The 19590-nt window shown below is 47.6% G+C and overlaps 1 protein-coding gene across 1 annotated transcript; it reads left to right on the top strand.

The window, feature by feature from the left end:
- Positions 1 to 3304: 3304 nt before the first annotated feature.
- LOC106833767 (BPI fold-containing family A member 1-like) lies at positions 3305 to 9182 on the top strand. Its single transcript, XM_070486358.1, has 6 exons — positions 3305 to 3464; positions 3613 to 3769; positions 5222 to 5329; positions 5639 to 5788; positions 6682 to 6754; positions 9147 to 9182. The coding sequence occupies exons 1-6, from the start codon at positions 3305 to 3307 to the stop codon at positions 9180 to 9182; spliced, it is 684 nt and encodes a 227-aa protein (XP_070342459.1).
- Positions 9183 to 19590: the final 10408 nt, after the last annotated feature.

Here is a 19590-nt window from a genome sequence, read left to right as displayed (position 1 = left end):
ACTGGCCACACAGACTTAATCAGTCCCCTGACTTATCTGCCTCTGTTTCCCCAAAAGACAGTAGTAACTTGACCCCACCCATGAGAGTTGCGCCAAGATAAAAACTGGGACGTGTCAGAATTGCACCAAGATAACAAAAACTAGGACCCCTTTGAGGATGACTGACAGCATACAAGCTGTGGGAAGACTCTAGCGAGTGCTTGAATGGATAATGGAGTTCAAAGCCAGCGCCCCAGCCCTTGGAGTCATTGGCCAGACTCTTTCAGGAAGTGGGAGTGCTTCCAGGGAAGACCTGGAGGGAGGGCAGCGTGGCCCACTGATTACAGGGACGTCAGACACAGAGGCAAATTTTGACTCTATCACTCACTTGCTGTGTGTCCCTGGGAGGTAGTCACCCTCTCTGAACCTTGGTTGCCTTATCTGATGATTGAGGGAAAACCATACCAAGCATTCCTGACAAGACAAGATTCAAATATGGAGAGCCCCCAGCACATAGTGGGTCCTCAAGAAATGTGCATTTCCACCTTCTCTCTCTGCTTTTGCTAATAAGGCATTAGGCTCAGCAGGGCAAGACATGTTCTTGATGCTCTAAGACCTTGATCTCTCCATTCCTCAGTATTTTCACCTGTAAAACAGATTCCAAGACCCAAGTGGTGTGGACAAATGCTGTTACTTCCTGTGTGGAAGGGAAGAAGAAAGGGTAAAGGTAGAGACCAGGATGCACAGCATCCCTCAGGCCTGAGAAGCTGGAAAGACTTTTCCAGGATATAAAAGTGAAATTTTAGGAAAGTGTGAAATTCAAGGATGCAGCGAAGCAAAATGGTAAGTGAGTGTTCAGAAGGCATCTTTGTCCCTCAGCTCAGTGACTCAGAGAAAGAACCGGAGTGTAGATGCCTCGGCCCCATCCCACTGTGCAACTCTGGATGTGTCAACTCACACCCTGAGCCTCAGTTTCCCCTTGTCAATGGGGGTCTTCATTCCCACGTCACACGAAGTTACCAGGATTCATGAGATGCTGTATGTGAAAAGCAATGCCGGGCCTGGCATACAGCAAGAGCTCAGCAAGTGTCAGCTGTTGACACTGTTTGTATGGTTATTAGTATCCAGTGAGTTGAGTTCTGACTCTGCCACATCCTCCCTGTGTCTTTGGGCACTTGTCCCTGCTGTGCCTTAGTCTCCTCATCTGTGGAGAAGGAGCAGCAGCCCCTCCCTCCCAGCCTTCTGGTGAGGATGTGTCACCCCCAGCATGGAACTGTCATGCAAGAGGGACTCAGATGTCCCAGAAGTAGGGAAATCAGAGACAGATTCTCTTTTTGACATTTTGACAATTTGGAGAGAAAGAATAGGACCAGGAATGGAAGATCCTAGATATGAGCCCGAGATCCCTTCCTGGTTACAGTTGGCTGCCTCCCCCAGTGTTCCAAATTTGATCTTCCTGGCCACCTCAGAGCATGGGTCCCCAACCTGAGCCCCACTCATGGAACATGAAGTCTTGAGCAACAGCCCCTTCTCAAGTTGTTCTCTGTTTATCTTGCTGATCAAATGTCTTAACTGTCCCACCTACTTATGTGATTGGCAATTATTTAATTTAGAGAGCCCTGAAGGACTCCACCAGACTGCAGAATTCTGAGTTATCTAGAAACCCTTCACCTGATCACACATTTCCCGATTCCTACACTATAAAAGAGGCTGCCTCCTCAGCAGAAGCGAACAGGAGAGGGGAGAGGAGGCCAGGTCAGCCGCCAGGACCTCTGAGAAGCCCAGGTGAGACCTGCCTGATCTGCTTCTGCTCCGCTGCCCAGGGCAGCAGGGGTCCCAGGCTCCTCACTGTGGGCTGGGCCTTGGCTGACTGCAGTTAGTATCACTCATTGGGGGTCTTTCAAGAGAAACAGAGCTGGGCATTTTGTGGGGAGTGGGATGGTCATTCACTCTGCTTCCCTAAGAGACCGGAAACCTCAAAGTAGAAATGCTCAGCAGCAGGGAATTTGATGGTGATGGGGAGCTCATGGCTGCAGGGGACACTGAAGAAATTCCACGTTCGGGTTCTCTCATGTGTCTGCTCTTCATGCCCTAAATCAAAATCTCTACAGTAGGAGTTTTAGCTTGAGTTTGCACTTGTGGATTCGGATCAGGATCCACAAATCTAAAATAACCCAATTTTGTACATTCTGATGCATTTTTCTGGGACTAGGCTCCTTAGCTTTCATTAGATCCATAAAAGATCTATTTCCCAAAAGGGATTCAGAGGCCCCGATCCAAGTTACCTCCCCAGGCAAGCCACCACAGGCTCTTTCAATCCCAGCCGGCCACAACAAGGATGGTGCTTTGGAGAAATCAGCCAGTTGATGGAATTTTGTCCAAAACAGGTGTCTCCAAAGTGTAGGAATCAGTCCCAATTTTGGGCACCTTTGCTGGCTGTCAAATAGGCCCTTGAGAGGGTTGATGGCATCTGGGAGAGGATGGTGCAAAAGGCAGTCAGATGTCAGGGGTTGCCCCAGAAGTCACTTCCAGATCTGCTTGTGGGAGAAGAGAAAAGAGAAAGTGTAAGAAAGATAATGTGTGTGTGGAGTGTGTGTGTGTGGAAGGGGCTGAGGGGAGGGTTCAGAGACCTACCTCTGACCACAACTCTTCTATTAATTTGCTGTGTGACCTTGGGAAAGTCATTACCCCTCTCTGATTCCCTGGTTTTCCTGGTGCAATGAGGACTTTGGACGGCCACAGGATTTCCCGAGCGCTGGTCTGGATGAGATGGTGGCTATGAGGTGTGAACTCTGACATTCTGTGACTTGCAAGGACTTCCACAAACCATTGAGGGCTGGACCCAGACCGAAGGACGTAATGGGGATAGTGGCAAAGCAGTTCAGTTCCTCAGCCACATCTGTGTTTAACTTTTCATTGACTTTGTCTAATTCAAACCACTGTGAGCAAGCTCAATTGGAGAGTCAATCTGATGGTCACTTAATTTAAACAGACGCTTCTGGGTCAAACAGATCTGGCTTTAAATCCCATCTCCATTGTGTACCTGTGACCTTGGGGGAGGTTATCTAAGCTCACTAGGCCCCCATTTCTTCACCTGTGCAATGCGAGTGATGAGTGCCCACGTCTTAGGGTGTGGTTGGGATGACATCGGTTACTGAGTGTGCAGTGCTCACCCTGAGGCCTGGCGCGGAGGAAATTGGGAGCAGTGTTAGCTATGGATCTTCTCTCCCTGGTGTTCTGGGGGAGGGCGCAGGTGGATCAATTCCTCTCTGGTATCTGTGTCATGCTGGACTGCTTGCTCTGTTCTCAGATAGAAAGAGAGAAGATGTTTCGAATTGGGGCCCTCATTGTCTTCTGTGGGCTCCTGGCCCAGACCACAGCCCTGCTGGAAGCCATGCCCTCGCCCCTGGACCCAACTCTGCCCTCGTCTATGATTCCGGACGTGGAAGTGAGTATCCCAGATGTTCCCGGAAGCTTGAGCAGTGGTAAGTGAGAGTCTGTGACTTCCTGTTTCAGCTGTGTGTGTGTTCAGCTGTCCAGTGGAGGGAGGGGGGCAGGGATGAATGGGGGAGTGGGGCTAAGGATGTGGAATTGTCCGATCTGACCCCCGAGGATCCCTATACCTCTTTCCAGCTCTCAGCCATGGCTTGCTCTCTGAGGGTCTGTTGGGCAGTCTCGAAAATCTTCCACTCTCGGATGCTCTGAAGGCTGAAGGAGTCACTTCCAGAAGCCTGTTTAGGGGCCTGCTTGGGAAAATGGTTTCAGCAATGCCTTTCCTGAACATCATTGAGTGAGTAGCACTGAAATAGGGCCTTGTCCCCAGCAGAAAACCCCCAGTGGAGATCTGACAGCCCACCCAGTGGCCCTGAAGGAGGGCGGGGGTGGTCTGAACATGAGCCCAGGACTCAGTCTGAGACCCTTCTCACAGTCTGGTAGGGAATAACACCCTCTTGAACCAGTAATTGCCCCCAGTCCTGAAGCATGTCCTGAGTCCCCAGTATCATCTATAATCCTCCCAACAGCCCTTTGAGGTTCATTTGATAAACCCCAGTTTACAGGTGGAAAAACTGAGGCACAGAAAGGAGCCTGTGCTCACACAACTTGACTGATGTGGAGTAAGGGACCTGACTCCAATTTACTCAAGTCCAGGTCAAGGCTTTTTCCATCACACATGATAATATTGTGCTCCTCGTCTGTGGAATCCCTTAGAACATACGTGGCCTTTGATATAAGCAAGAAAGTGTAAGCTTCTCTCCTCAATTATATCGTCAATGTGATGTCCATGCAATAATCTAACGCAGTGTTTCCCACGAGACACCTGAGAGGTCTCCAAGCAAGGAGCAATAATGGAAAGCTTGATGCCAGGGAGCTGGAGAAGTCTGAGTCCTTCAGAGGGCTGGATCAAAGCCATTTCCAAGATTCCTTCCCACTCAGGTGCTTGCTCCTGACTTGAAGAGAGACAGATAGCCTTGAGTTTGATTTCTAAATTCACCATGTACTTGCTGGGTGACCTGGGACAAGGCACTCAGTCTCTCTGTGCTTGGTTTCTCCATCTGTAAAAAGATTATGGTGCCCACAGAAAGAAACTGTTGGGGGGACTGGAGAGAATGTAAATCTCATGGCACAGTGGCCGGCCCAGAGAAGAGGCTTACTTCCATCCTCTCTCCATTCTCTCTGACTTCCTGTTCCTCAATCTCCATGAGAAACATGGCTGATTGACCTGCCATTGAAGGTCATGGCAGGATGAGTGACTCCTAACGGTAAATGTTTATGAAAGACCTACTCCAGTTGCCCGTATATCATCCACTCATCCACTTACCCATCTGTCCATCCATTCACCCATCATTCATTACATCTAACCACTTACTTTTCCATGCACCCACCCACGTATCCATCTACCCACCTGTTCATCAATCCACAAAGTCAACCAACGTGGAGTAGATCCTTTCTTTGTAAGTCTCTAAGTTGGCATACAGGATACAAATATAACCCAAACACAGTCTCTATCCTGGAATAGCTCGTGGACTTGAGATGAGGAGAGGGCCATGTGTGTGTCGGGATCTGACTCAGTGCATAGGTTGGGAAAGACTGATGTATGACTCAAAACCCATCTGGCTTTTGCTGCAAGACACCCCTTCTGGGTAGCTCCACCTCTGGGGTGGGTAAAGTTTGGTTAAATGTGTTTCTAGCTTTGGGGCTGGAGGACCTAATGTTTCTTCCTCCAATGTTGCTCCCTGGGCAGTGTGAAGGTCACTAATCCCCAGATGCTGGATCTTGGCCTTGTGAAGAGCCGTGATGCCCGTGGTCTCTATGTCATCATTCCTCTGGGCATGACCCTCAATGTGAATGTGTGAGTGGCTCCAAGACAGGATCAGAAGATGATTCACCAAAGGAGACTCTGATGACCATGGGGAACCAAAAAGGGGGCGTTGAAGTTTAGCAGACATGAGCCTCCAACTTCAGCTCTTTTGCTCCTATACTGAGTGACCTTGGGTCACTTGGGAAACTCACTTAACCTCTTTGAGCCTTGGCTTCCCCTACTGAGAAATGAGAGGAGTACAGATGTGGGCTATGTGGAGTGAGGTGAGGGTGGCATTCTTAGCAAGAAGAAAAAGCCTCCTCTGCCTTGGAACGTGGTAGCAGACTGTCTCCTCTGCAGGCCCCTGGTCGGAAGTCTGTTAAAGCTGGTTGCAAAGCTAAATGTCAGCGCACAACTCTTACCTTTGAAAGATGATGAGTACAACTTCTACGTGGTCCTTGGCAGCTGTACTCACTCCCCTGGCAGCCTTCACATCATCTTGCTTGAAAGGTGAGGCCAGAGAGGTGGCTTCTGCTGCCCAGAGACAATAGGATGGGATGATGGATGGATGGCTGAGAAGATGGAACAATGGGAAAATGGATGAGTGAGAGGATGGAAGAGTGGGAAGATGGATAGGAGGGAGGGAAGATGGATGGATGGGAGGATAGAGGGATAGATGAGCAGGTAAGTGGATGGGTAAATAGTCACTTATCCCTTCTGAGGCTGGATTGACTAATTTTATGCTGGTTTAGGCAACAAGAAATCTGAGTTCAAGTTCCAGCTACCAGAGGGGCATGGAGAGAGGTGGAGGGCTTCCTGTGTGAACTTGGACACTGCTTCCCAACTTGAGTCTCAGCTTCCTCAGATAACAGTAATATGGAGCTACATCGGGGTTGCTGACAGAATGCACTAAGATAATCGGTTTGAATGTGCTTTGTCCCAGTAAGGGGTAAAATAGCTCTGGAGCTTAACTGGGTTACGGATTTCAGTAATTGTCACAAGGGACACTGAGTCTGGCATAATATGGAGGAGTCGTTCTCATCATGGCTCACATTTACTGGACACATATACTGTGCTTCACATGTATCATCTCGTTGAATCCTCATGACAACTGCATACTATTCACTGTTCAACCATCTATAGATTCTACAAAGTCTCATTGCACACCTACTGTGTACTGGAACAATGTGTTTATTCTACACACACCTACTGTGCACACTGCTGTGTAGGGTGTCACTCCCTTTGGATAGGCCCCTTGGTGTTTGCTGGCATGTGGGTGTGGATGGACAAGGCCCATTCTCAGTTTCTTGGTGCTGAGACTGCCATGGGCACAGTGGCCCTTCTGAAGGCTTCTCCATACCAACCCCACGCCTCTGCACCACCCCATGGCTTTTCCCTTTCAGATGGGTCCCCGTCCCCTTTCGTTGCCTCTCCGAAAGACTCGGCAAGATCCTTCCTGGGCTGGTGCAGGACAAGGTAAGTGGGTAGAAGTGGGGGCTCCTGATCCTTGGCTCTTAGAGCTTATCAGGCTGAAAGAGGGCCCTGGGGTGAGCTTTTTGAGTCCCTCAGCTTGATAAGTAAATTCCTTCCACCAGTCTATCTCTCTATTCACCCATCTGTGCGTGTTTCTTCTTCCCATCTTTCAAAATACATTGGTTTGTGCCTGCTCTGGACCAGGCCCTGTGCTGGTCCAACTACAAGTCAACAGGACTGGCCCCTGCCCTGAGAAGCTCCCAGCGCAGCCCCCTATGGCACAGACGAGCACTCTTCCAGCCCATACTTGGGTGCCTCCTATAACCAGAAACTCACCCCTCCCAGAGCAGTCCACCCTGTTTAGAAACAGATGTCACGTCACAGAGTGAACAATGGCTCCTTGTGTGATGGCACTTCACACACAAGCCTTCAGTCTCTCCTCTGCCCAGTGTGGATGTGGGATTGCTGAGGATCAAACACTCTCAGACACAGAGAAATGATAGAAAATCTCCCCAGATAATCCATCCTTGGGATGCTGCTGCTTCCAGGATCCACCTACAGTGCCACTTTGCCTAACTCCCCTCTCTTCCCGGGTCAGCTGTGCCTTAGGCTCACAGGGGCTCTCAGCAGCATGGAACTCACCCTGGTCGAGGCCACTGTGGGTAAGCCCCAGCTCCCCCTCTGCAGGAGCAATGATTTCCCCTGAGGAGATCTGTCCCTGCGCACCATAGGATGCTAGCTCCCTCCAGCCTCAACTCTCCCCAGTTTGAGTTATTTTGTGCCTTGATTTATCCATATGTGTTGAGGTATAGACCCTGCCTCCCCCATCATCCCTGACACTGAGAACAGCTGGGCTGGTTGGTGGAGGAGGCGAGGCCCCCCTGCGTGGGCTTGGACTAATCGCCAGAGTCCCCATTTCCTGGCCCCAGGCCTCAGGGGCATGTGAGGTAACCCAGGACTCCTTCACACTGAGATCATCACTCTGGTCTATGGTGGTGGTGGTTTTTTAATTTTCCAGACTTGATTATCTATGGGCAGGATTTTGCCTTGAATGCCTAGGCTTCCAGGAAGGGACCGGCCTCTGCTGACCTGGTGAGTGTTGTACCCCACTCCCCAGGATTTGGGAGCTGGCTCCCAGTAGGGGGCAGCAGGGACTTTGGGACAGTGACATCCAAAGAAAGAGACAAAGAGCCACATAGAGAGAGACAGAGATGCACAGAGACCTCCACAGAAATGCTGACAGAGATGGAGAGACACAGGTGGCACTGCATCATAGCTACAAAGAGAAACACAGATGGTCATGGATACTCACAGACACATACACACATGCCTAAACACGTGGTCACTCAGACCTATAGAAATCTATGCAGACATATAGAGGCACACTCTCACACCAGCATGCTCACACACATGTGCACACATTTGCAGACTCATGATGTGCAAGTACTCATGGATACACAGACAAACACTGAATCAAATACATGCACAAGAAGCCCTCTACTCTAGGCCTGGACTACCCTTGTGACTGAGACAAGATCTCTATCCCCAGGATCTTAGCCTCCTCCCCTGCATCTGGAGGGTGGGTTTGATGATGGGCCAATGCCGAGAAAAGCCAGTGACCTTGAGTTTCCAATCTGATTGGGGTCTTCTCCCAACAGAACCATTTCCTGCTGTTCAATCCACTCCCTGCCCAGCTTCTGAGGGCTCACAAAAGGATGTCCCATGTTCTGGACAATGACATGGCTGCTGTTTGAACACCAGGGCAGCATTCTCTCTGAGAGAACTGCTCCCCATCCTTTCCCATTAGGCATTTGTTATATTCCATATTCCTCACCAAATAAAATTGCTCTTCCCATGCACAGGGAGCCTTGTTATTCTTAAGCATAACTTGAGGCTTCATAGGTTGGAAAGAGCCCAGGCCTTGGCAGTTTGTGCCATAGAACAGAGTTTGGGCCTTACATTGGAGATCTTAATGGTCTTAAGCATGTCAGGGACATGTCCAGATGAGTGTGGATTTCTGCTGTCCTTAGGAAGGGTGGACAGGGGGTTGAGGGCAGATGTAACACTCTAGGCAGAGATGAGGACACATGGGTTACTACACAAGAAGTGAAAATGGCAGATTTGAGAGGTGTTCAGGAGGTGAACCTGGAATGGTGAGGGAGCAGGTGAGGCTCCTATCCACGTCTCAGGTTGGGGAGCCTGAAGGTAACTGGAAATATGGGAGGATGAATTGATTCCAGCAGGAAGGTTATGCCTTTAGCTGTGGCCACTCTGTGTGGAATTGCCTGGGAGACCCCGAGGAAGATGTCCAGGAAGCTGATGGATACACAAGTCATCTACTGCTCTGCTTTTGCTTACAAGCATCCAGTTGTACTGACCTCTTTTCTGTTCCCAGCAAGACGATGAGAAAGATAACAACAAGAAAGTGTAAGAGGAAGGACAAAGGGGTCCAAAGTGTTCATTACTAAAGTCTTGAGAAAGATAGGCATAGAGAGGTGTCTTTGGAATTGTAAATAAAAAGATAATCGATGTTCTGGATGAGACTCATATTTTTGGAGGAAGAAGTCTGATTTTAAGTAAGTGGGAAGAGGTAGGGATGTAAGGAAGTTGACACTGAATGCAGATAAGATTCATGAAAAATTGGAGGCAAGAAAGGAGAAGAACAGGGCTGCTCAGGCTAGGGAAGGTTGTCCCCTCGAAGGAAAAATAAATACACTGTCATTGTTTAAGGTCCTTAGAGGACCAAGCCAACCCGTTCACCCCAAAGATGAGGAGACCTGAGGCCTTGGTGTGTGTGAATGACTTGCACAAGGTCACACAGTGACAAAAAGGCAAATCAAGGCCTGAAACATCCAAGACTTCACAGAAAACCATGTCTGTTTCTCTTTGGGAGACCCCACTGACCTTGTGAGAATGAGCAGATTCAGGTTGGTGATTCTCAACCCCTGCCGAACATCTGTCATCAGGCCCAGAGCCATCACTCTCCACCTACTCTTGCCAGAAACCGACATGGCATCGTAGGGAGACAGTCCCATAGTTCAGAACTGCAGGAAGGCTTATCGTAGGAAACCAGCTTGTGTCTTCTGGTGAGGATATAAGGGAGGAAGCATCATCCAGGCCCACAGAAGCACGAGATCTTTGAGCTGAGGATGAGTACTTAAATCCCCTAAGCAGCTGAATGATCATTGTGAATGTCACCTCAGCAGTGACCTGAAGGACAGAAGGAATTTGCAGACTGGAAACCAGCAGTCAACACTGATTGGGCTTAGGGAGAATTCAGGCATTAGTTACTGTCATGTCCTTTCTGGGCAGGCATTACTTCAGGACTGAGACACCCCCATGGCTGAGGCTCCAAGACGCAAAATGCTTAGGACAGGCACACACACCTGGGACCATCAGCACTGGTCCTGCTGCCCTGTGACTGTGGCACCAAACTGTATTCCTGCCTGGACACACAGCCACTGCCGACCTCTGGATACTATTTTCCCACTGTTCCCTGGACTTCTTCCTACAGCCCACAGATGGGTCTTTCCCTCCCCTAACAATTTCAATTCCTAACTAACTAGTCTAAGACCCCCCTCGATACAAAAGAGTCTGGCAGGGGGCCAGGTTTATCAGAACACATTTATGACTCTTAAATAGTGACAATATTTTCATTTTGAAATGAAATAGAGAGATTTTAAAATCTCTCTAGTAGGATATCAGTGACAATAGCATATTAAAGACCTTGGAAATTCTCTCCTCCATAAAAGCAATGAGAAAACTGGCAAAAAAAAAAAATGTCAGAGCAAACATTTTCACAACTTCTGAAATTAACCAAAGCTTACAGCAATCTAGGGGGTGTTTATTCAATAAAAATTGCTGAATCTTGGTGAGAACAGTGAGCTTTGTGGTGTTTAACTTTGCTTAGTCCCATCTCCCACTCTGCAGCTCCACAGTAGACTTGAAAACCAAACACCCACAATCTTGGTGAAAATCAGTCTCCTGGCAGCCACTGGAGGGAGGCTGAAGGGGGTCAGGACAAATTCAAAGCCACGTTCCCAGAGAATGGTCATTATTTGACCTGCCTGATAGTTCCCTGGAAGACCCCATTCTCAAGGCTGTCTTTACCTGATCTGACTCAGAGCTCCCCCAGTCAGTATGAATAGCCTTTCCCCAAGGATTTCTGACAAAATGGTAGACAGACCTTAAGACTGGGTCCCCAGGAGTTTTTAATTCTCTAGCTAGTCCACATTCAGTTTTCAGCAATTTGTCATAACGACCTTTGAAGGGTCCCTCTTTGTTACTGGCTTCAGCAGCCTCACCTTCAGGTAAGCTGATCTTGCCTGTAATTCTACGTGTTCATCTATCTCTCCAGATTTCAGGATGGCAGCTTGCCCTAGGACCACACTTCTCTGACAAAACTGAGAGAGTTGTTGATTTTCAGTTTGTTGAGCTCTTTTCTTGCTGTGAGGATGGGAGTGACAGCTTCCAGGCTCTTTACGTGTCAAAACTGAAATTGAAAGTCTGGAGTTTTTATAATTTTCACCAGTTACATTTGTTTCACTGGTGAATTGGCCCCCAGAACCCCTCATGCTGCCATCCTGAAAGTGAGACTTCTTTGGAGGTTGTCACCATTATTTCTTCAAATTTATTTTCTGCACCACTCTTTTCTTCCTCTTGTTTCAGGACTCTGATGATATGAATGTAGACCTTTTGTCATAGTCCCACAAACTCTGAGGCTATTTTCATTTCTTTCAGCTTTTTTATCTTCGTCTTATTCAGATTAGATAATGTCTACTGATTTATCTTCAAGTTAGTTGACCACTTCCTCTTCCATTTCCATTGTGCTGTTGTGCTTATCCACTGATTTTATTTTTGCTTTTACATTCCAAAATTTCCATGTAGTTCCTTTTTAAGGTTCCATTTCTCTTCTGAGACTTTTATGTTTCGGTTTATTTCAAAGATGTTACTACTTAGTTCTTGGAGCATGGTGATACTAGCTGCTTTCAAGTCACAATCTGTTATTTTCATTATCTAGATCATCTCAGAGTTAGTACCTATGGGTTGTCTTTTCACCCGAGAATTTGCCAGACTTTCCTACCTAATTGTATTTCAAGTAATTTTGGACTGTATGCTAGACATTTTTAATATTATGTTATGGGAATCTGGATCTTGTATAAATCCTATGGAGAACATTGAGGGGGCTGGGTGTTTGTTTTGTCATGGCATTGACCCTGTTAGAGTCAGGATAACCCATTAGATTCAAGTTCCAACCCACATTCTCTGGGCTGTGTTTTTCAAAGGAGATTTCTTCCACTGTCTTTACTCATGGTGGTCCCTCATTCCTACCTTTTGGATCAGAAAGAGAGGACTTCTTTTGAAGCTGTTTGTGTTCATACCTGTGTGTAGTTCCATGATTCATGCTGCCATTGAGTCCAGGATGAAAGATACAGAGGAGATAAAAACCCAGGAAACTCACCTATGGATCATTCATTCTTTAGGTTATGATTTCCTTCCCCATTCACCTGCCATCAGTTATTTTTCAGAATCCTCAGAGAGCTACCTCATTCACTGTGTCCCAGGTTTTAGTTTCATTCAGTAGGAAAGAAAGAATGGATTATGCTTATTCCATCTATTTCAAGTCTCCAATCTGCCAAACCAGATGGCTTATGGCAGATGAGTATGGATTACCAGAAATTTAACCAAGTGCCCTCACAGTTGTGGTATACTTACTAGAACAGTTGACTGCAGCCCCTGGTGCTTGGTATGTAGCTATGGATCTGGAAAATGTGTTCTTTTCAATACACATCAGATGATGAGTTCAGAAGCAAATTGCATTCACTTGTGATGGACAATGGCATGCATTCAGTCTCGCCCCTGCTCTCTGTCACAAAATAGTGTGCAGGAGTCCTCCCTATTTGTGTTCTAATTACTATTTCTGTATAATATATCATCCCAAAATTGAGTGACTTAAACAACAACACTCATTTCATGATATTCTATGGTGTCTGTGAGTCAGAAATTTAGGAAGGCTCAGGGGAAGTTGTGGCTCATAGTCCTGCATGTGACTGCAACTTTACTTGTAATCACTTACTTAACCCTCCACACAGCCCTTTGAGGTAGGTACTGTTATTAATCGCCTCCCTCTGCAGAGACACAGAGAGGTTGAGTAAAATCCCTAAAATCACCCAGCTGGGCCAGATTGGGGCTGGAGCAGGAGCCAGGCAGCCAGACCCGCAGGAGGGAGATCAGAGGAGCTGTCGCTCATCCTCTGTCAACCTCCCCATACCACACCCACTCTGCTTTCCAAGGTGATCCCACACCCCCCACAGGAGTTCCAAGGAGACTTCATACTCATTACTGAGCCCCAATTTTGTGCCAGGCTCTGCTCCAAGCATTCTTTGAGATTAATTTGACTAATCCTCCAAATAACCCTTGAAGCTTGAGTCATTATTGCCCCATTTCACAGGCGGAAAGTCTGAGACAGAGAGATGGGGTCACTCGCCCAGGACACACAGCTGGTGAGTGTGGAGCCAGGATTTGAACCCAGGCTCTCTGACTCTGTAGGCTGTGTCTTGTCTCTGGATAAATTTGCTCACAGCCCTTGTCCTTCATCCCAGGCTCTGCAAGCCTACTTTTTCCAGTGGCATTGCCTCTCATATTCTACAGAGGCCACTGAAGACTCTGACAGACAAACATGGCAAATCTCAAAGATGTGCCATGAGCTGGAGTTGATCCACTAGGGGGACTGAGGACTGCAGGGCTCACCTTAGCCACGAACACTCTGGACCACTAGAGGGCAGGCGCTGGCCCCTCAAGCCCAGAGTCAGACCCAGCAGAGGTGTTCTCAGGAGGAAAGGAGGAAGGCAGTTCACTCACAGTGACCAGCCATTCAGAGCCACCCCTGCCTCCAGCGTCAGCCATTAGGAGGAGGGACTGTCCTTGGGATCTTGCCCTTACAACATGCTTCATGTCTCTGGTCATTAATTTCAAACTTCAACAACTTGACTTGATTTCTCTCTCTCACCCCCACCACCTTACTCCCAACAGCCTGGGTCCACTGTCACTCAGAATCCTGCTTCTTTCCCAAGTCTCATCATAAAACCTCATCCGTTTCTGTGGCACCTGTTTCATTCTCTTTTATATTCCAAACTCCCTATTTCCTTCTTTTATTAATTATCATCATAGTGATGTCTCCAAATTTGCTCACTTTTTAAAAATTGGAATCTAAATTTTCATGGTAATAGTTAGAACAGAGCGAGTCTGTGCTGCAGTAACAGTGGAGCCCTGAAACCTCAGTGGCCTAATGCAATAAAGTGTGATTCGTCACTCACACACTCACTGCATGTTCCATTTTCGAGTTACACCATCTGGAATGCAGATCTCCGTGGTCACCAACTCAGGCTAGTGAGGACTGGCAGATGGGTAAGAAGTCAGTAAGGGCCAGGCAGAAAGTGATGTATAATTACTTCCTCCAAACTCCACTGATCAGACATTCTGAGCCCAATTCCTCATCACTGTGATAGTGACTGACACATAGTCAGGGCCCAAGAAATGTAAGCCAGTTATCATTCATGCCAGTTATTTCCCATAATAGCATCTCAAACAAATCATTTGAGCCTCATTTCATCATTGGAAAGGAAAGGGAGCATAATAGTGGCACATACAGCATGATTATGAACACAAAATAGTGTGTAGTAGCCCCAGCACATGGCAGGTGCTGAAGAAATGCTGTTGTCCTGAGTTAGCTTCCAAATCTTTCCAGAAGGAATCATTGGTTCCCATGCAGACCAACCAGAATCCAGGAGTGGGACACAAGAGAGAATCAGTATCAGTGTCAGTCAGGGTTCCATCAGTACAGAGCACCAGGAGTGATGTCTACAACAAGGGATTTCTTGAGCTGTGGGAGCTGGTTACATGGGCTCTGTTACTCTCTTGTCTTTGCATCTGGTGTTGGAGCCTGAAGTCAGCAGGGCAGGCAGACAGGAAGGGAAGATGGATGTGAAGTGAGGGAAGAACAAAGACAAACTGGGACCTTCATCAGTGTCTCCCCACCTCCAAGCCTCCAAGTAGAAGATGGAGGGATGCAGGGGAGGGTCCCTGCTCCTCTGGTGGATGCACTTGAGAGCCTGGGCACTTGATAAGACAGTGGAGCAGGAGCCAGAGACTGGGTCTGGTCCAGACCTGCTCCTACTCCCTTGTGACCCTGAATGCAAAGGAGCCAAGACCAGTCACGGTCCCACAGCCGTCTTGAGCATTAACAGCAATGTGGCACAGAACCCACTGCATGGCATCCTCCTCTTTGGGACTCAGTCCTCTAAGCTATGAAATGGGAGACATTCAGCAGTTGAGTCCTGGTTTCAGCTGAAAACCCTCTCCACAGGAAGGGCATCATTTTGCTTATGCTCAAGCGACATTTATTATCTCATAGTTTCTGTGGTCAGGAATATAGGAACGGCTTAGCTGGGTGGCTCTGGCTCAGGGTCTCTCACGAAGTTGCAGTCAAGATGTTTTCAGGGCTGCATCTTCCAAAGGCTTGACCGGGGCTGGAGAATCCACTTCCAAGATGATTCACACCCATGGCCGCTGCCTGGAGGCCTCTGTTCCTTGCCACTGGATGTCTCCCTCGGGCTGCTTGACTGTCCTCCCAACATGGCAGCTGGCCTCCCCAGAGCAAGTGATCCCAGACAGAGACAGAGGGAAGGTGCAGAGACTTTAGGACCTAGTCTTGAAGGTCCCCTGCCATCACTGTCTGCCGTATTCTCCTCACTAAAGTGAATCACTAAACCCACCCCTCACCCAAGGCGGGAAGAATTCCCCCTCCTCCTGCCCCTTGAAGGAGCACCAAGGAATTTGTGGGCATGTTTCTAACCCACTCTACCCCTGTCCATTCCAGATATTGCCCTGGGCATTGCCCACAAGGGCCAAAGGCCCAGGGCACGTTTTCCTAAGTAAAGGAGACATTTCTCCTCAGGCCAATTCTTCAGCCTCCCTAGAAAGTGGAAGTGACTGCAGTCCAGGGTTCGGGTTTTGTGTTGTTGCCGAGATTGTTTAATAGCAATTTTCCCTTCCCACTACGTTCAAACCAGGAAAAAGCAGAAATGCTCTAATTGAAGTGGAGCTGAGGGGCACGGTTTCAACTTCCCTGCCCTCTGTCAGGGTCTCCTGCAGTGTTGACAGGTACTTCCCCTGCTGTGTGAGACAACTTTAGACAAATAACTTTGAATCATGAAAGCGAAATGTTTTCCTTCTCTCTTAAATTCTTTTCCCTTCTTCTGATTGCAGCGAGAAGAAAGTCTCTTTAATACCTTGGGTGATGCTACTGTAACCTCGCTTTAGAGAGAGAGAACAAAGAACAGAAAGAGAGACGCTCCAATTCTTCTTCTGACCACATTATCCAGGAAAACTTAACATTTTTCTGTTTCACTTGCATCTACTTTGTTGTTTCCTTCTGTTTCTGAAAGTTGATGCTGGGACTTTTAACAGAAAATTGTGAGGTTTCCTATTTTAACAGATTTCTTTGAAAGGGACGATTTAAAGGAGATATGTCCTGTGACCACTAGAGGGAGCTGTTGCAAGGCAACCTTGCCCTTGTCTTGAGGATTAACGTGTTTAGCAGTAACTCTAAACCCTTCAAATGCAGGATCTTATTTAATCCTCACAGAGATGAGGACTCTAAGGCCCAAGGGCATACAGCTTGTGAGCAGTGGATCCAGGTTCTGAATCCCAGCACTGAAACTCTAGAGCACAAGCTTTTCCCCCGGGGTTGCAAACTCATGAGCCTCCAGCAAATCTCGTGCATTATCTTTCCTTTTTTCTTTAAATTACTTTGAATGCTAATTAATCTCCAATTGGATGCTGATTGTAAACGCATTCACATTTCCCCCAGTCCTCATCACATCAACTTGTCTTATGCTACCAAAAGCTTGGCTCACAAAGGAAGAGTAGCCTAATTTACCAATAAAAATACAGGACATCCAGTTAAATTTTAATTTCAGATAAATGGCAAATAATTTTTCATGTAAATATGTCCCAAATATTGCATGGGACATACTTAAACTGAAAAATTATTCCTCTTTTATCTGAAACTCAAATTTAACTGGGCTTCCTGTTTTTATCTGACAACCTCAGCCCACAGGCACTTGTATTTGTAATTCATTCTGCTCTGCACTGCATCCCTCACAGAGGGGAATGTTTGTTGAGCATCTACTCTGTGCTAGTTTTGAGTGGGGCCCAGAGCCGTGATGGGCTCTGCAGCAGCTCCAGGCTGGAGTTCAAGCAGTGCTGTTGCTTCAGCCATGTGACCAGGCCACCTTCATGGTACCAGAAGCATCTGTGATAGAAAAGGATGCCATGTGGAGTTTCTGACAAACCCCAGTAGAGGAGTCTCAGAGAGAAGACCAGCAGAGTTCTGCCATCTTCAGCAGAGAACTACGCTGTTAGAAAAACAGCTCCTGACGTGCTCCTGGGCCCTGGTAGAGAAGGGGCACCTGACCATAGGGCATCAAGTAACCAGAACTGCCCGTCATACACTAGGCACTGTTATCCACCAAGTCATAGGTCAGCAGGACCAACAGCAATCCATCATCAATCAAAAGTGGTACATTTGGCTTGGGTGCAAGATGGTCCAGGAAGCATAAGTAAAACTGCATGGTGGTCCAGACCTCCCAGGTCACCTCTGTCACCTGGTGGTGTTGTACTAACACTTCCCTCAGTTCACACCTAAGGCCACTTGAGACATTCCCCATGACCAGCTGATGGAGGAGGAAAAACCTGAGCTTGGTTCATGAATGGGTCCACTCAGTGTGTTGGTATAAGCTGAAATGGTGGCAGTTTCACTACAGCCTCACTCAGGGGTGACCCTGAAGGACAGCAATGAGGGGAAATCCTCCCAGGGAGAAAAGCTATAGGCTGCGTGCTTTGTCAACCACTTTGAGAAAAGAGAGAAATGGCCAAATATTTATAGTCTCATGGGCTGAGGCAAATGGCTTAACAGTTTAGGCAGGGACCTGGAGGGAACCAGATTTAAAGATTGGGGCTGCCAAGGCTGATCTAGTAACTGCCACTGAACGTATGACCTGTCAACACCAGGGACCAACACTGAGTTCCTCACACGGTACCATCCATTCAGATGACCAGCCAGCTGCTTGGACCAGTGGAAGTGCTGAGGATTAGGGCAATTTAGGATGGATGGTAGAGGGAGATTAGGAGACTAGGAGATGATGAGTTAAGGTCTCATGATGACCTGCAACGTCAGGGACTAAGTCTTGTAAGTTTCCCACAAATCATGACTGTCAGTCTGCTGGGGCTGCCATGACAAAGTACCACAGACTGCGTGGCTCAACAACAGAAACTGATTTTCTTACAGTCCTGGAGCCTGGAACCCCAAGATCAAGGTGCCAGCAGGGTTGGTTTCCTCTGTGGCCTCTCATGGATGTCTGCCCTCTTGCAGCCTCTTCACATGGTCATCTTCCTGTGCACATGACTCCAGGGTCTCTCTGTACCCTAGTCACCTCTTCTTAAAAGTACGTTAGTCAGATTGGACTAGGGTCCACCCTAAGGACCTCATTTTCACCTACTCACTTATCCAAAGGCCCTATCTCCAATGCAGTCACATTCTGAGGTGCTAGGGGTTGGGGCTTCAACACAGGAATTTGGGGGGAACACAGTTCAGTCATAGCAATGATCAACCAGAATCCTGCAGCAGCTGTGCCCAGATAGAGCGAACTTCCTATGAAAAGCCAGGTGCACTGAGCAGTGCGAGGGCTGGAGTGTAGACACTGGTGCTCCCTGCCCAGTTGCCCTCTGCATGGCCCTAACCCCCGGCCATAGTCAGTGTTGGCCACTAGCAACTCACAGCCTCCCCCTTCTCTCGAGAACTGCCTCACCTGACAGGAGCTGCCTCACCCTCCTGAGGGACAGCCCACAGCAGTGACTGACCCATAGGAGGGTGAAAGAGGCCAGCCCTTGTGCCTCGAGGTGGAACGTCTGTGGTGTTCTCTTATGCTCCCTTTCATTACAGGGTCATCAGAGCTGCAGAAGAAACAGCTGGAAGGCACCATCAGGGCACTGAGGAGGGAGCGATTCATGTGGGTGAGATGCCCGTTATTGGAGACGAGGGGAAAAGTTATGGCATAATACATCCTGTGGAATGAAATATTAAAATTATATATGCTGATTTGGAAAAATCTCCAAGACATGTTAACAAGGGTTGGGGAACAATGTGCAAAACACAGTGTAGTCTGATCCTTCTGGGATTGTTGTAAAAGGACAAGCCCTTCTGGAGGGACAGATAAGGACGTGTTCACAGAGATTAAAATTGCAGGAATAGAGTGGATTGGGGTGAAAATACTGTATGTCTGGGCTTCACTCCATATCCTGCTGTACTGGTGGAATTTTTATCCTGCACCTGTGTGACTTCCTCTCTACATTTGATTGTAAAAATGTTCTTACATACAGGAATTGTGAAATAATTGTGTAGTGAGCACCCACACACCCGCCACCTAGATTCTGTAATTAACGGTTTGCTCTGCTTGACCTCTCAGGTACCTACCTGTCTGTCCATCCTTCCATCATCCAACCATCTTCATTTTGGACACTTTTCAAAGTAAATTGTAGATCACAGTTCACTTTATACAACTCAATGCTTTTCACTGACTAAAGTTCAATATTTGTTTGTTTTTTAACTCTAAGATAAAGTTTGTATAGAACAAAATGTAAATCTTTGTATCTACTTATCTATGTATCATTTTTATCCCTGTTTCTTCAACAGTTTTTAAAACCATGTGCTACTGATGTACACCGTTCCACTTTAAGCCAGTGCTTATTGAGTCCTGACTGTGTGCCACACAGTGTGG

This window comes from Equus asinus, chromosome 15 (genome assembly GCF_041296235.1).
Source record: "Equus asinus isolate D_3611 breed Donkey chromosome 15, EquAss-T2T_v2, whole genome shotgun sequence".
Classification (NCBI taxonomy): domain Eukaryota; kingdom Metazoa; phylum Chordata; class Mammalia; order Perissodactyla; family Equidae; genus Equus; species Equus asinus.
This window is presented reverse-complemented; position numbering and strand designations above follow the sequence as displayed.

What these genes read in the sequence shown, in the direction of transcription:
- LOC106833767 (XM_070486358.1), top strand. Translation starts at nt 3,305, where the DNA reads ATGTTTCGAATTGGGGCCCTCATTGTCTTCTGTGGGCTCCTGGCCCAG. An exon ending in CCTTTCCTGAACATCATTGA is followed by an intron (nt 3,770 to 5,221) that starts GTGAGTAGCACT and finishes CTCCCTGGGCAG; the next exon opens with TGTGAAGGTCACTAATCCCC. An exon ending in CTGGGCTGGTGCAGGACAAG is followed by an intron (nt 6,755 to 9,146) that starts GTAAGTGGGTAG and finishes TTCTGTTCCCAG; the next exon opens with CAAGACGATGAGAAAGATAA.